Source organism: Sciurus vulgaris, assembly GCF_902686455.1.
Source record: "Sciurus vulgaris genome assembly, chromosome: 11".
Classification (NCBI taxonomy): domain Eukaryota; kingdom Metazoa; phylum Chordata; class Mammalia; order Rodentia; family Sciuridae; genus Sciurus; species Sciurus vulgaris.
The window spans coordinates 82,482,357-82,500,161 of record NC_136472.1 but is presented as its reverse complement, the minus strand read 5'-3'; the positions used below and the strand labels follow the sequence as shown (position 1 = coordinate 82,500,161).

The 17,805-nt window shown below is 33.0% G+C and overlaps 1 protein-coding gene across 7 annotated transcripts in view; it reads left to right on the top strand.

The window, feature by feature from the left end:
- The window catches only part of DLG2 (discs large MAGUK scaffold protein 2), a gene marked incomplete at its 3' end in the record, with an annotated part of 2,081,919 nt that overhangs the window by 366,933 nt on the left and 1,697,181 nt on the right, over positions 1-17,805 (top strand). For all 7 annotated transcript variants that reach the window (XM_079105558.1, XM_079105557.1, XM_079105560.1 and 4 more), the window contains one exon: positions 14,472-14,617. In XM_079105558.1, the coding sequence (XP_078961684.1) occupies positions 14,472-14,617 (146 nt within the window). The remainder of the gene's footprint in view (positions 1-14,471; positions 14,618-17,805) is intronic.

Below are 17,805 nucleotides of genomic sequence, written 5' to 3'. Positions count from 1 at the left end.
GGTATGGGAGAAGGAGGTGATAAATTTAATGGTTCATGACTTTATTTTTCTGTAATTTTACCTTAAGCAATGTACTTTAATTAGATTACCTAGCACAGTAGATCATAAGCTTAATATAATATAATGGATATGATTATACTGGTACTCTAATTGTATGCATAATTAACTTTATATAATTAACATAATTTTATATTATAACAAATTATCATGTCATTATGTATAATATAATTATATAATGGAACTTATAGCATCATAATAAAGTCATATTATACATTTTAGAGAGTATATTTTTAAATAATTTGTATGGTATAAAATTAATCCTTCAGATGATTTGAATTTTGGTGTTCATAAACAACATTCTTCTTGAGGTTAGTCATCAGCTCTCACTTCTTGAGCCAATTCCCAATGAAGTGATTATAGACCTCTGTTTAAATCAATCCTTTTGGAGCAGTGAAATGTGACAATTTTCTCAAGTGGTATTTGACATTAGGTGTTTCAATCTGCCAAAGAAATACCATTCATTACATGGTATACAAAATAAGGGACTAAACTTATGACATTTGTGAATAGAGGTTAATATAGCCTTATCATATGAACTGTTTGTCCAAAGAAAAAAGAATGAACAAAGTGAAACAAATACAGAAGAATCTTGTCATTTTGGCAACTAATAATGAATCCCTTTATACCAACTTGGAGGGAATGAGTTGGACCAGGTTTTTTGCAAACCAGGAACAGAATCTTATTTTACTACTTAACACATGTTTCTACATCTTGCAGACTGAATAACATTCTGGGCTCATTTGAGTTGGTTAATTGTACTGATTACTACATTACCATTAAACAAAGTATTAAGTAAATCTATACTTAACGTGCCGTATGGTAAAGTTGCTTCCAGAGTCTAAATTTCATAGCTTTTTCTCTGTTGCTGCTTATTTTCTGTTAAAATTAGCTCTGATTCCTCAGGAAAAAAATCAGGAAAAAATTGTTACAATATTATTACGTAACTAATATTGAATACCCTGTGTTCACAGCATGTCTAAAGCAAATCTGAGAAGCCAATAAAATCTTCTGTAGCAACCTCTTTTTAACATTTAATTGTCTCCAAGCTCAACTATGCTGACAGTCTGAAGCTACCTCTCTACAGAAGCATCTTTGTCTCCCTTGGCTTTCATCAGCTAGGAAGATCTGGTCCCTGGAGTCCAAACTCTCATTCTGTTTGAGATTTTTTTGCTGATGGAGAGAGAAACTAAATAGCTTCAGTTAAGCACTGTGCAGTCGAGATTACTTAAAATATTCTTGGTAACAGGACTTGAAAAGTTTTTGAAAAAGTTCCTTAGGTTTGATTTTCCTTCCATCTGGTGATCTGAAGAATTTCCTAAATGAATTTGTAGTCATGCATTTGACAAGGAACTCTGCTTTAGTCTTGCTATCATTCAGTTAACCCTTGATTTTCATGTTATTGCAGCATGTTGTGGCAAAGATTATGGGCTTTAATTGTGATTCCAATACTAGCCTTGCTACTACACAGCCTTCATCAAGTTTCAGTTTCTCTGTTTCTAAAATAGGTATAATAACATGTGCCTCATAAGATGGTTGAAAGGATTAAATGAAATAAATGATGTTTTCAAAGTCTGAATGCCTAACATATACTGAGTAAATGGAAAATGCTTATTTCTTCTCTCCCTCCTTCAATGATCAATATAAATTCCTAATCACTGATTGGAACATATTTAAGGCTTTTTAGGGGAAGGGAAGCATGAAGGGAAACAATTTAAAACTGGTTTCATGTAAGATTACACATAGTTGCTTACATTTCCAAGATTTCTAGAGTTTGCTTGGTTAAGTCTTTGTGAGATTAAAGAGGATTTATAACATTCCTATATCTTGGATGACTGATGTGAGATCAAAAGTTAATTATATCCCAGATATAGAATAATACACACCTGGTGGTGGTTTGGGAGGGTAAGTACTGATAAAAGGTAGCTGATTTGCATTAACATATCTTGAGTTTATTTAGTACCTGCTGTTGAGCAACTTGAAGTATCACATTTATTCACTTGCTATGTTTTTGAATTAAAATTTGTTTTAGAGGTATTTTTAAAACTCTTATTTAAGGCACAGAAACATTGTGCATTGCTTCATGTATATCTTATTGAATTTTTATTATAATTTCCATTTAACTTAGCTATTTTTTAAACTTGTAAATAACAATTTTCTGCCTCTTTAAGTACTGATTCTTCTTTATTTCTCCAAGCATCTGCACTCTTGACTCTTTTCTTCTGAAAGAAACGACTCTTGGCTGAGAAAATTTTGTGTTCAGATAGCCAGCATTTAATGAGAACTTCTGTGTACACAGTATTCTTTAAAGATGGCAAATTAATCAAAAGATAATAGCATTTATTGAGTATGTTCTTCATAACGATTCAACTGTGTGAAGTATTTATATATGTAAATTTTATAGGTGAATAAACTGCCCTAGTTAAGTAACTTGCCAAAGGTTTCATACTTAGTAGATCCAGGGTCTGTTTGACTTCAAAGCTTGTGTTTTAACTTTCAGATTATGTAGATTCAGTGTCCCTAATGCAGAAGTATGAAATCTGAAATGCTCCAAAATTTGAAGCTTTTTGGGTGGTGACATGATACCACAAGTGAAAAATTTCGTACCTGATCTCATGTGACAAGTTGCAGTTAAAATGCAGGTGCCTATATCTGTATCTATGTATTATGACACACGTAGATGAATTTTGTGTTTATACTTGTGTGTTAGCTTTCCATAGCTGTGACAAAATACCTGAGAAAATCAGCTTAAAGGAAAATATTTATTTTGATTCACAGTTTCAGAGGTTTCAGCCCATGGTCACTTGGTTCCATTGTTTTTGAGACTGTGAGACTTGTGGTGAGGCAGAAAACTACAGTGGGGGCTGTGGTGGAACAAGGCTACTCAGCTTATCATGGCTGGAAGCAAAGAGAGAGAGAGAGGGAGGGAAAGGAGCCAGTTTGCAATATTCCCTACAAAGACACACCGCCCCCAAAGACCTACCTATTTCAAGTAAGCCCCACCTCCTAAGGTTTTGACCACCTCCAAATAATACCACCAGCTAGGGACCAAGCCTTCAATACGTGAATCTTTGGGGGACATTCCAGATCCAAACTATAAAAACATCTCTAAGAAATCTCAATATCATACGCAAATATTCCAAAATTTAAAGATATAGAATCTGTACTGTTTCTGGTGCCAAGAATTTTGAATAAGGGATAATTAACCTGCAGTACCTCAATATGCCCACCCCACTGATTTTCTATATCTTCTATTACATTGTGCATTTTATTTATTTATTTATTTATTTATTTATTTATTTATTTATTTATTCATTCATTCACTCACTCATTCATTTTTTAATCAAACCTAGGACCTCAAGCATAAAAAGCATGTGCTTTATCACTCAGTCCTCATTCTGCACTTTATACTTTGTTCCTCTCTAGATGTCTTTCCTCTAGATATTTTTCACAAACGTTACTGGAGAGTTCAAAATTCCACACTTATGCCTAAAACTTCCTGGTCACCTTACCACTCTTTAAAACTATATTTCAAGAAAAGTTACAAGACTATTACAGAAAACTCCTATGTATTCACTGTACCCAGATTCACTAATTGTTTACATCTTGTATTGTTTGCTTTATCATTTTATATACACACATATATCTTTTTCTCTAAATCTATCTATATGCATATTGTTAGAGAACCATATGAGAGTGATTTGGGGACATTGGGTCCCTTTATCATCAAATATTTCAATATGTATTTCCTAAAAATGAGAATATTCTCATATAAATCATATGGCTATAAAATCAGGAAATTTAACATTGCTCCAACATTGTTATCAAATGTACAATTCATGTTCAATTTCAGCACTTGTCTCTATAATGTCTTTTATAGTCTATAATGTCTTTTATAGTCCAAGATCTATTCAGAAACACACGTTCTATTCCATGCCTCTTTAGTCCCCTTTCTTTCATAACAGTAACATTGCTGAAAATTACAGACCAATTATTTTGTATAATGTCCTGCAATTTGCACTTCTCTAATTCTTCCTCATAATTAGATTCAACTTATGTATTTTTTGGCAAAAATAGTACAAAAATGAGGCTATGTCCTTTTTGGTGCACGATAACAGTAGGTACCTATGCCAGTTTGTTCTAATTTGGGCAGAGATACATTAAACTTATTAGCTAGAATTCTACTGCAAGGAAGGGTTTTCCCTTCTCCCTCAATTAATCACTCTCCCCAAATAATCACCCATATATTTATTATTTAGTTATTATTTAATTAAGCTGGTTATAATTCATTACTATCATTTATTTTTAATGTGTAAATTGTTAGTTGCCCTTTCAAGCTGGTTTTTATGTCATTGTGATATGATACCAACCCTGACTGTTATGGTTTGGATGTGCAAGATGATGCAAGAAGGTTTAGAGGACAAATGATTGGGTTATGAGAGCCTTAATCCATATCAGTGAATGAATCCCCCTAATGGAATTAACCCAGTGGTAACTGAAGGTGGGTAAAGTGTGGCTGGCAAAGGTGGGCCCCTGGGGGTGTGCCTTTGGGGAACATATTTTGTATCCTGAGAGTGGAGTCTCTCTCTGATTTCTGATCATCATGTGAGCAACTTCCCACCACCACACTCTTCTGCTGTGATGTTCTGCCTCACCTTGAGCCCCAAGGAATGGATCCAGCTGTCTGTGGACTGAGACCTCTAAAACCGTGAGCCCTCAAATAAACTTTTCCTATTCTACAGTTGTTATGGACAAATCTTTTAGTCATAGCAGCAAAAAAGCTGACTAAAACAATGATTTTTGAATACTTTACTTTCTAGTGCAAGAAGATGTCCTAAGCTTATAATTTCTTTGCTATAATACTGGAATAAACCTTCTCTTCATAAACCCTGGTTCCTTTTAGAGGAATAAAATATTTTGAAAACAAGATTCCCTTCCTAATCCATTCCCTCCTCTATTCTCTCCCTCCCTCCCTCCCTCCCTCCCTCCCTTCCTGTTTGTGCTTTGCTAGGCATAGAAGAAGCAAATTAATATCAGAACATTGTGGAAATTTGCTTGAACCTTTTGTGTATAAGCATTTTCTCATTCTCTGATCTTGCTTTTTTACTATCTGTTGAGCTCCATTTTGCATTTGTCCTTGGAGTCTGGGTTTTGTACTCACCCTTGCCTTGCCTCTTTTCTTCCTTTACTTGGTACTACCACTAACCTTGCTTCACTCCTTATTCTTGTCTGTGAAACTCGATTTATATTTTCTTTTCATCTGAATTCAGCTTCAGCCCCTTCCTCACATTCAACTTCATTCCTCTAGTCCTAGGTGATGCCCTTAAATAAACTTGTCTGACTGGAAAGTATAAGGTAGGATACTTATCACACTGATACAGGCTTTATTGAAAGTTCTACTTCAGTGCTTCAGTCTTGTACTCAAATGAACCAGAACAATTCTCTTCTGTATTTTGCAGAAGAGAAAGTATTGGATCTGGATGCAAGGTAAAGAAATCGGATTTAGCATTTATCTGGCTCCCCTAACAGAACCAAGTGTTAGGAAAGACTAATAGGACCCCAAGGCTGCAATTTTTAAGATCATTAAATACAGCAAGAGCAACTGTTATACTGTCCAGTTGCATTCATAACCAGATGTGTGGCATAGAAAGCCCTACAGAGAACAGGATGTGCCAGAAGAAGCATAAGACATATGTCTTAAAAGAAAGCACATCTTACAAGATTACCATCCCTTTAATGAGGTGATAAGGAGAAAATCATCAACTGATTTTAGTGACTTCTTGGCACTAAACAGTTCTGTTGAATGACAGTTTTATATGCCAATCACAAAATAAACCCACAGTAACAGCATCCATAGAGGTTTTGTGTCTAGCAGAAAGTAGAGGTAAGTATAATTGTCCCCATAATACTTTGCCTGGCAACACGAAAATCTTCCCCATCACTTTTGTGATATAATAGATGAAAAAATATATAAATATGCTATATATTCTGCACTATGGTTACTTTTTTGTTTTACTGTGTTTAAGTAAATAATTACAGAGCAATTTATGAGTCATAAAAGAGTCTCTGAATAATATTTTCTTAATTTAATTCAAGCCACACAAAAAGGAGTCCACTTTTTTACCATTCATTTCATTCACCTTTTGCCTGATGAATTTTGGTTATTAAAAAAAATCAAATCTCTGCTCAGATTAAAATGATTTGTGATTTGTCACTTGGGAGGATATTCAAAATATATTCCTCAGATGCTTGAAGACATCTCTCAAAGAGGAGCTCTAAGGGTTTTTTTTTTTTTTTTTGAGGAAAAACAGCATCATAGAAGTAATTAATGCTATATTAGATAATCTCTGCTTGGAAGAAGATGAAATATTTTAAGTATATTAGTTTTTGAATGGTGTGCTTGTAAAGATAATCCTGATTCTTATGGATTCCATTGAACATACAATTTAACAATCGAAAACTTTACTGCTCCAGAATCATCTCTTATTTCTATGGCATTTTGGTTAAAACAAGAAAGAAAGGTTGAGCTGAACAGGAACTGTTTCAGGCATCACCGAGAAGTAGATTTTTTTGTTGTTGTTTTAATGTCCTGAAGGCAAAACTGAAATACTTTTCCTCTTAACTGAATTATCTGGCTAATTGAATCTGAAACAATTTAGTCACTAATCTCCACTAAGTAGTTATTATTTTCAATCCATAGGCACATCTTTTCTTTTGCCAACTTTCTTCTTTTACCAGAATTCCTCCTTCCCACCTCTTCACTATGTAGAAGAGGATTATAACAGAGTAAGGGCAATATGAAATGAAAGACGGTATAAAGTATGAAGAGGGCTGAATGAAATGAGAGTAGGAAGCCTCAGGTTCTAATTCTGAGGTGTTGTTTCTTAGGTCCAGTGTTGTCAGTGGATTAGAAGCCATGAACATCACCTGGCAGCTTGTTAGAAATGCAGAGACTCAGGTCCTAAGATCCCCTGGTGATTCATGTGTACATTAGAGTTTGAGAAGCACTTATATGTAAATTTGACAATAATTCGTAGACTACTTCTTTAACAAATTGTGAGCTTAAAATGGATATGCCTTCCAGAATTTGAGGAATTTATTTTGAATATCCTCAGAGGTGGCAAATCTTTTATATTTGAGAGAGGAAAGTGCAAAATAAAAAGTGCTAGCTGCTGTGATCAAGTAGTCAAGTCACATAAAAATGTAATCCAAATAATATGTAGGTTTCTGCAGTCCTGAGTGAGAAGGGATTTGACTTTAGTCAGTAGTTTTTCTTCTGCTTGAGCCTTAGAGAGGAAATGCAAATAAACTAAAATTAGCAAACATTGATTGTGTGCTTGCTGAGACTAAGGATGATGCTAGATATTAGAGAATGTGTGACTGTACAAGACATTCTCTTCGTTCCTAAATGCCTTGCTTTGGCACTTGAAAATCACATATTTAATTGAAGTGTTGTAGGGAAGTGGGTGAAAAACTACTTATAATATAAGGTAAAATGAAAAATAAATATTAAATATATTTGAGTAATATGTTGTCAGAATGAGAGAAAAGCAGCAGCATTGTTGAACTTCCCCAACCCCTGCTGCTCCACACACAAACGTGTACTCTTTTAAATGGTAGCTGCTTGGGTGTTCTTACTTCCCATTCAAGGGAACTCAGTTGTATTGAGGATTATTTTCATGCTGATGACATTTCATATTTAGATCTCTGACTTCAAATACGCTTCAGTTAAAGGCATAGTACTGAGATTGGGAACTGGACATTGGGAATTGAAGGAGCAAGAGGGCATCTCTATGGGGGAACAGGCATCTGTACTTAGGAGGAGAGTGTGAGCAAGGGCCTGTTGTCATTATAGTATGCAAGGGCCTGAATTCTGCAGTGGGCATGGAAAGGTGGCTGTGGTGAGAGTGGAACAAAAGGGTGCCAAAGAGAGATGCTCAGGAAATGACAAGTGGATATATGTCAGGATAGCACTTGCTAAGCAAAAGTGAAATTTGATTTAATCAAATAATAATTTTCAAATTTAAGTAGTCTTTAACTTTAAGATTACTTTTCTCCTCTCTCACGGTTGTATAGGTAGGGAGAAAAAGCACTGAAAGGCATAAAAGACACTTTGAGCATTTCATTACATTTGCACAAGTTAATTAAAATTTCAAAATTGATATTAAAATTACTGTCCATAGGGGTTTTAAAAAATAGTTCAACCTTTTTATTTATTTTTTATCTTTTATTTGTTCTTTTTAGTTATACATGACAGTAGAATGTATTTTGACAACCATATTTGGAGCATAACTTCCCATTTTTATGGTTGTTCATGATGTGGAGTTACACTGGTCATGTATTGATATATGAATATAGGAAAATACATCCAATTCATTCCACTGTCTTTCACGTTCCCACTCCTCCTTCTTCCCACTCTGCAATATCTAATCTGGTGAACCTTCCCATCACCCAGGTCTCTTTTGAGTCAGCATCTGCATATTAGAGAGAACATTCTTGGTTTTTTGGGATTGACTTATTTCACTTAGCATGATCGTCTCCAGTTCCATCCACTGACTGGCAAATGCCATAATTTCATTATTCTTTAGGCTGAGTAATACTCCATCCTGTGTATGTACCACATTTTCTTTATCCATTCATCTGTTGAAGGGTAACTGGGCACTAGCCTGGTCCCATACCTTAGCTATTGTGAATTGAGCTACTATAAACATTGATGTGGTTGTTGTCATTATAGTATGCTGATTTTAAGTCCTTTGGGCTATACCAAGGAATGGGATAACTGGGTCAATGGTGGTTCCATTCCAAGTTTTCTGAGGAATCTCCATACTGCTTTCCAGAGTGGTTGCACCAATTTGCAGTTCCACCAGCAATGTATGAGTGTACCTTTTCCCCCACATCTCACCAACATTTATTTTTACTTATATTCTTAATAATTGCCATTCTGACTGGAATGAGATGAAATCTCAGTGTAGTTTTAATTTGCATTTCTCTAATTGCTAATGATGTTTTTTATATATTTGTAGACTGATCATATTTCTTTTTCTGTGAAGTGTCTGTTCATTTCCTTTGCCCTTTTATTGATTGTGTTATTTGTTTTTTGGTGTTAAGTTTTTTGAGCTATTTATATATCCTAGAGATTAATGCTCTATCTGAGGTGCAGGTGACAAAGATTTTTTCCTATTCTGTAAGCTATCTCTTCACATTCTTGATTGTTTCCTTTACTGTGAAGAAGATTTTTAGTTTGATACCATCCCATTATTCTTGGTTTTACTTCTTGCACTTTATGAGTCTTGAGGAATTTGGTTCCTAAGCCGACATGGAGAGTTGGGTCTTTTTCTTCTAGTAGGCATTACTCTAGTGTAACGTCTAGGCTCTTGATCCATTTTGAGTTGAATTTTGTGCAGGGTGAGATAAAGAAGTTCAATTTCAATCTACCACATATGGACTTCCAGTTTTCCCAGAACCATTTGTTAAAAAGACTACCTTTTCTCCAATGTATGTTTAAGGTACCTTTGTCTAGTATGAGATGACTGTATTTATGAGGGTTTGTCTCTGTGTCTTCTATTCTGTATGTTTGGTCTACATGTCTGTTTTGGTGCCAATATCATGCTATTTTGTTACTATATCTCTGTACTATAATTTAAGGTCTGGTATTGTGATGCCTCCCACTTCACTTTTCTTGCTGAGGATTGCTTTGGCTATTCTGGGCCTCTTCTTTTTCCAAATGAATTTCATGACTGCTTTTTCTATTTCTATGAAGAATGTTATTGAAACCTTAATAGGAATTGCATTAAGTCTGTATAGCGTTTTTGGTAGTATGGTCATTTTTACAATATTAATTCTGCCTATCCAAAGGCATGGGAGATCTTTCCATCTTCTAAGATCTTCTTCAGTTTCTTCAGTGTTCTGTAGTTTTCATTGTAGAGGTCTTTCACCTCTTTTGTTAAACTGATTCTCCATAGGGTGTTTCTAAATGTGACGAAGTTCCTCTTCTCCATTGTTTTCCAAGTAGACCTTGTTGATATGAGTATGATAAATATGCTTCCTTTTGTGCATAATTTATATATTGAGTATATAAAAATTTGGCAACTTACAAATGCTATGTATAAAACAATGCTAACATCCTTAAAAGTGGTGTAAAGGAAAAAAAATCTTGCAACTCAATTATCTCAAAAATTGTTTTTGAACATACAAGTCTTTGACTTTAAAAAAATCTAACTACAGAAATCTTCACAGAGATTTCTTCTGTTTTCTTTTTAATTAATTCTTGAGAACAGATGATATAAACATTTTATTTTCTGGAGTTTACTTTTTTATTCCTTATTCCTCTGACAATTTATTGACTAATTAATACTCTACTAATCCTTACAGTATTTAAAAAATCTGGGATGAATACACACACACACACACACACACACACACACTCATACACAGCTTTTACCTCCTGTTATTGTGCCTTTCCAAACATGACTGCACAGATACTTTATTTGCTAGTAACAGAATAAAGTTGTAGCATGCATAAAATTAAAGAATTTTTAACTCCTTTACGTAAATCTTACTATTGATGAAAGGCTTAAAACTTTCCATTATTTAAGAAAATCAATGTTTTATACAAAATAATATATGTAATTTATATATAATATAAACAAAAAATAAACATTTCTGAAATTGCAGTCCTGAAATTTTAAAATCTAGAACTAGATCATTACTATTAATTTACACCTACCTTTATGTTCCTCCCTTTTTCCATTTCCTTGTCCATCATGCCCACTGAATTAACAACAGGCAGTCTACACCTTATGACATAGCAACTTTATGATAGTGTGAAAAAGATACTTTAGTTGAAACTACACTTCAAATTTTGAATTTTGATTTTTTTCCCCATGATATTGTACTCGTGATATTGGGTATAATACTCTTGCACTGCTGGGCAACAGCAGTGAGCCACAGCTCCTAGTCAGCCACACAAATCACTAGAGTCAATAACTCAAAGTCTGCAGTGTACTGTGTTGCTAGATTATGATTTTTGGCAGGTTAATTATATTAAATATATTAAATTAAATGTCGTGTTTGACTTCAGAATTTTCAACTTATGATGGGTTTATATGGCTATAACATCCTCATAAGTTGAGTAACAACTGCACATATTTTCATGTACTCCTTTGCTTTGGTGTAATAGTTTTGTTACGTGTGTGTGTGTGTGTGTGTGTGTATGCTCCAAATAATACAGTTTAGCTTTTCAGATTTTTGAACTTAAAAATAAAAGTTTTTTTGTTAAGTTTCACTTTTTTCACTCAGTATTGTTTCTGAGATTTATTCACATAGTTCCATGATATTATAGTTTATTCATTTTGTAAATTCAATTTTTGAGAACATATCACAATTTATTTTCCTTTTGATGAACATTGGATTATTTTCAATTTGGATTGCTATTATGATATATGCTGCTGTGACCATTTTGGTTTGTTTTCTGGTGCATATATGCAAGATTTAGCTAGGTTGTATACTGGATATTAAAAAATGCTAGGTTCTAGAAGAAGCAAAATATTCAATTTTATAAAATCTTATAAAATTGCTTTTAAGATTTTTTCTCTTTTGATTTGTATTTATTTCATTTCCAGATTTTTTCCTTTGTCTATATGTTGTGAAATTCTCTCAATTTGTGCCTTTTCCTTCTGCTTTGCTTATTATGATATATCAGACTGCACATGCATAGTTTAGTAAGTTTAGTATATTTGGATATGTGTAAATACTCTATTAGCACAATCAAGAGAGTAAGCATATCCATATAAATAGGAAGGTTCATTGCCTTCTATTACTGAATGATATTTTACTGTATGGATATATCACAAATTGATTACTCATTCATCTACTGATAATCATCTGGGTTATTTCCAGGTCTTACATTTCATACGAACGTATAGATATATATTTCCTTTTCTACCAGGTACGTATCGAAGACAGGAATGGCTGGATTGTATGGTAGTTATATGTTTATCTTTTTAATAAATTGCCATACTGATTTTCAAAGATGTATCACTTTTCACTCTCACCATCAGTGTATGAGAGTTCCAATTCCTGCACTTCACTGTCAATGTCTGGTATGATCAGTCTTCATAGTTTTAGCTACTTATAATCAACATGTGCAGGCATCTTATTGTGGTTTTAATTTTTGTTTCCCTGGTGAATAATGACATTGCATATCTTTTCATGAATTGTTATATTATTTGTGAAACATTGGTTCAAGTGTTTTACCAATTTTTGTGTTGGATTATTTGATTTCTTCTAGTGTTTTGAAAGTTCTTTATATATTTTGTATGTAAGTTTTTTTAAAAAAAGATTAGATACAAAATTTGCAAAAGAATACAACTGTTAACAGTTTATCTCAAAATAGCTGTTAATAGTTATTTCATCTCAAAACTTTGAAGTTCCAATGGTACTGTCTTCTAGCTTCCTTTTTTGATATTTGAGAAATCAGATATGTCCTTTCTCTCTGATTGCTTTAAAGATTTTCTCTTTGTCTTATTCTGCAATTTTATTTTGATATGTCTTGTCCTAGGCATAGATTCTGTTTATATTCTTTAGTATAAAATGTTGCTTTCAGGATCAGTGAATTCATATTATCACAAGTTCTAAATTTTTTATTACTGTTACATCTTTATTATTTATTATTTATTCTCCCTTTTTTTCCTTGAAGACATCTATTATAAAAATACTGGATCTTCTTATCTATCCTCTACTTAGCTTAGTATCACTTTAATTTCCATTTTCTTCTTGTGTTTGCATTCTGGATAATTTCTTTAGCTATATTTCCCTGTTCTGCTTTGTTCAATCTGGTATTTAACCTATACATTGAGTTTTTAACTTTAAATAAAAATGTTTTTCCAACATTCAACATTATTAAGGTTATAACAATATTAGAATGAGCACTGGTACACCTTCCACTGAACATTTAATTACACTTTTTTATAATTATTATTTTAAACATTTTTACAGACTGCATTTTGATTCATTATACACAAATGGGATTCATCATTTCATTTCTATGGTTGTGCTGATGTAGATTCTTATCATTCATGTAATTGTACATGTACATAGGGCAATGATGTCTTTCTCGTTCCATCATTTTTCATAACCCCCCCTCATTTCCTTCTACATAAAGTTCCTCCATTTTTCTCTCACCCCTGCCCCCCCCACCCCTATTATATATCATCATCCACTTATCAGGGAAAACATTCAGTCTTTGCTGGTGGAGTTGCAAATTGGTGCAGCCACTCTGGAAAGCAGTGTGGAGATTCCTCAGAAAACTTGGAATGGACCCACCTTTTAACCCAGTTATCCCACTCCTTGGTTTATACCCAAAGGACTTAAAATTAACATGCTGCAGTAATGCAGTCACATCAATGTTTATAGCAACTCAATCCACAATAGCTAGATTGTGGAACCAACCTAGATGCCCTCCAACAGATGAATAGATAAAGAAACTATGGTATATATACACAATGGAATATTATTCATCCATAAAGAAGAATAATATTATGGCATTTGCAGATAAATGGATGGAATTGGAGAATATCATGTTAAGTGAAATAAGCCAATCCCAAACACCAAAGGCCGAATGTTTTCCCTGATAAGTGGACGATGATATATTTTTTATATATTGTCTCAACTCTTCCTCCTAGCCATCCATTAATACATCTTTAAATAATTATATTTTAAGAGTTGGAAGTTATGTTGGCTCTCTATTCCCTCTTCTGCCTGTCCATTCTTACTACAATCTTGTTATTTGCTCATTGTCTTTATTGTAACTTATTTCTTTAAAGCAATGTATCTCTTCTCTATCATATATTGGATAATTCCAAAACCAACAATAAGTAGGCACTAAACCTACTATTTTTTTGTTTCTACTAAATTCCATTCATTGTAACATTCCTTTATTGGTGGTGGTGATGGTAGTTTGTGATCATAGTGAGCTCATTTCTTTTCCTGCAGGTCTAAACTGGAGCAGATTTCCTGTAGAAAATATTTTGTTTTGCTGATTCTAGTACTATAGAACAGACACTGATATACAATTATTTTAGCCCCTCTTGAAGGTATTGGTTCAATGAGGAAGTTCAAAGGTCAGTTTCCTTACCTACTTGATAGTCCAAATTCTAGTCTGCTGATAACAATACTTCTATTGCTACCTGCCCTCAGAATAACTCCATTCACTTGTTGTCTGTCCATTTATGTTACTTTAACCTCCCAACTCTGTTCTCCCCTCTGGTTGACTGTATCTCCCCCCACCCTCGGACCCCATTTGTATAAAAGAACATTCTTGGAGATCTCCCATCTGCTGCTATGAGTATATCTGCAGAAGCTATTTATGAGTTGTTGCATAACATTTTGATTCTTTCCTTATATTTTCCTTACAGATATTCAAGAATTTTATGAAGTGACATTACTTAATTCTCAAAAAAGTTGTGAGCAAAAGATCGAAGAAGCCAATCAAGTTGCACAGAAATGGGAGAAGACATCTATTCTTGCTCCATGCCATGACAGCCTTCAAAAGTCTGCAGAGGTATATTATTGACACTTTCCAAAGTGCTGAATAATATTAGGACTTATGCCAGTAAAGAAGTTGTGATGGTAATAATAGTAGTAATTGTTATCAATATGGCAACAACAATAATGGAAATGTAGTTATTCCACACTATGTGCAATTTTCATATATTAAAATCTAGATTTTACCAAGAGATAAAATAGGGCAGGGGAAAATATGACTTTTGTTTTTTTTTAAATTTTTAAATTATTTTTATTTAGCTTATAATTTTTTACAGACTGCATTTTGATTCATTGTACACAAATGGGATACATAATTTCATTTCTGTGGTTGTACACAATGCAGATTCATACCATTCGTGTAATCATACATGTACATAGGGCAATGATGTCTGTCTCATTCCACCATTTTTCATACCCCCCTCCCTCTCATTTTCTTCTTCATATTCTAAAGTTCTCCCATTATTCTGACCTTTGTTTTTGATATAATTCTTTACATTATACAAGTGAGTTTGGTTATGAATATTGTGAATTAATTTTGAGTTGACTAAAGTTTAAGCATTCTGGAATTTCAAAACATGGTTCCTTATGCAATGGGGGATTGGAGAAGGATAATAGAACAGGAGAGTGTGGTCCACAGTTATGATTTCTATAGCATGTACCCTTATCCTGGAGCATGAATAAAATCAACCACTGGGGTATAGGAACAAAATAATAGAACTCCTACTTAAGCTTCTTTTTATTTTAGAATTCTTTTGAATTTAAATTCTTTGAATTTTTTTATATTTGGGTAATTTATAACATATACTATATTAATATGTGTGCATTTAAGAATAAATATAAAGTTATTAAAAGTTGCATACTCAAAGAGTTTTTACAGATAGGATTATGTGATCAAAGTTTTTGGAGACTTCTGTTAGACTTAACAATTACCAAAGAGCAAGGTAAGTTGAAACCTGTTTTAGGTTCATAGCTACCTGAGTGTAACTATGAAGGCAGGGGCAGATCAATGTTAATTTCAAATGTCAGTCAATACTTTGACGGGGGGTAATAGTATACACACATGCCATATGTAAATTTTGGGGTTGTGTAGTTAACACCATGACTTGGAAGCTATAGTGAATGGCATTTTAGGACTGTTAAGATCGAAGTTTCTCTATACTTTCTGCCTTGCTCAGAATTGATTTGGAAATGAGGTAAGATTGAGCATAATAATCAGCTTAGCTACTTGAATAAAACATCAGTAACAATAAATTGTTAATTAATAGGTATCAAACATTTGAGTTTATACTTAAAAGCATAAAAATAAGCATCATCCCAATTTTAACACCTACACATAATTATTTTTACATTTTAGCCCTTTTTATCCTATACAAATCTATGCATATTAAATAGGGACAACAGCATGTAGGGTATTTTTATTTTTATCTTTTGTTTTTTTTTTTTTTGACACTGGAGATTGAACTCAGGGGACCTTGGCCACTGAACCACATCCTCAGCCCTATTTTGCAAGTAATTTATAGACAAAGTCTCACTGAGTTGCTTAGCACCTTGCTTTTGCTGAGGCTGGTTTTGAACTTGACATCATCCTGCCTCAGCTGCCTGAGTCACGATGCCTGGTGATTTTTATGTCTTTTAAATTTAACTTTATACTAATAGTGTTTATGCATACCTTGTCATTAAGTATTTTTGAAACTGAGTGATTATATAATATTCTATCATTTAAAACTTATTTAAGCAGTTCTCCATTCAATACTTAGGTTATCTCAAATTTTCTCCTGAGTAGTGTGGTAATAAATATCCATGTGATTATACTGTTGCTTTTTTAATTCTTTCAGTAGGGTTGATTTTATTAATGAGACTTTTGAGTCCCAGGATAATCATTTAAAACTCTTAATTCAGATTGGTACAATACTTTGCAAATAGTTGCTATCACCAGTGTTTCAAAACACTTATATACCTATATTCAAAGTAACATTAATTTATTACTTAAAATATTTTGTCAAATTTTTTTGTAATGCTTTTTACTTGTTCACTATTGAGACTGAATTATTAGATATCGTTATCTCTTGTGATCAAACTCATCCATTTTTCTAAGTAGTACTAGAATTCTTGTTTTGCAAGAGCATTTTATTTATGAAACATTCCATCCTGTTGTCTTATTGTTAAATTTTTCTACTTTGTTGATTACTATTACTTTTGCTTATAGCACTTTTTGACATTCAAAATATTCTTAATTTTTATGTGATAGAATCTATTTTTTCTTTCATTCTTTTTCTCTTTGCTTTGCCATTCTTCATTCTAAGATTAGTTAAGTAGTCTCCTACATTTTATCTAGGTTTTCATTGCTTTGACATTTTCCCTTTTAGAGTTTTCAAAAATTATTCTTATTCAATTTCCACATGCATAGTTCCATATTACACATAATTTCCATAAATGCATAAATGATAAAAATATTCTTTTTCTGAATGCATTTCTATTTAATTATTTTTTCCATTTTTGCATGTTTTCTTTCACTTTCTGCCTGTACTACATCAACTCTGCTCTCTCCCTATAAAAGGTAACCTGTGTTACAAACATGTTTCTTCCTTCTGAACACACATATGTATCATATATAAAATATATACATGTATATGGGAGTTTTATCTATATATCCTTACTGGCACATACACACATGTACACATACATACAGAGGGGATTTGGGGAAGTTATTGTTTCTAAAAAACATGTTCATATTTCATGAATTTTTTTTCACACTGTCAGATATAGTTTTAATTCTTATGGATATGTAATTTCACAGCTTAGGTGTATCAATTCCTCCCTTTTGGTGGGAATTTACTGTTTCTAATTTTCTGCTGCTATGATTAATGCTGCAATCACCTTTATATGTACATCTGAAATAACTGATACTTTTGTTCTAAGGGATAAATTCTCAGAGGTGGCACCATTGGCTCCAAGAGTATGCAAACATCTAATTCAAATAAGTTTTTCCAGAAAAGGTGTGGTAGCTCTTATTTTTACCACTTTAATAGGCATCGTGATATTTCATTGTTCACTTGATTTCTAGTACTTAGAATCTTAATGAATTCACTATTAGTGAATTTGGGCATGATTTCATATGTCTATTGACTATTTGTGTTTTCTTTTTTGGTAAATTTATTATAAATTTCTGTGGATTTTTTGTACATTTAAATAATTCAATTTATA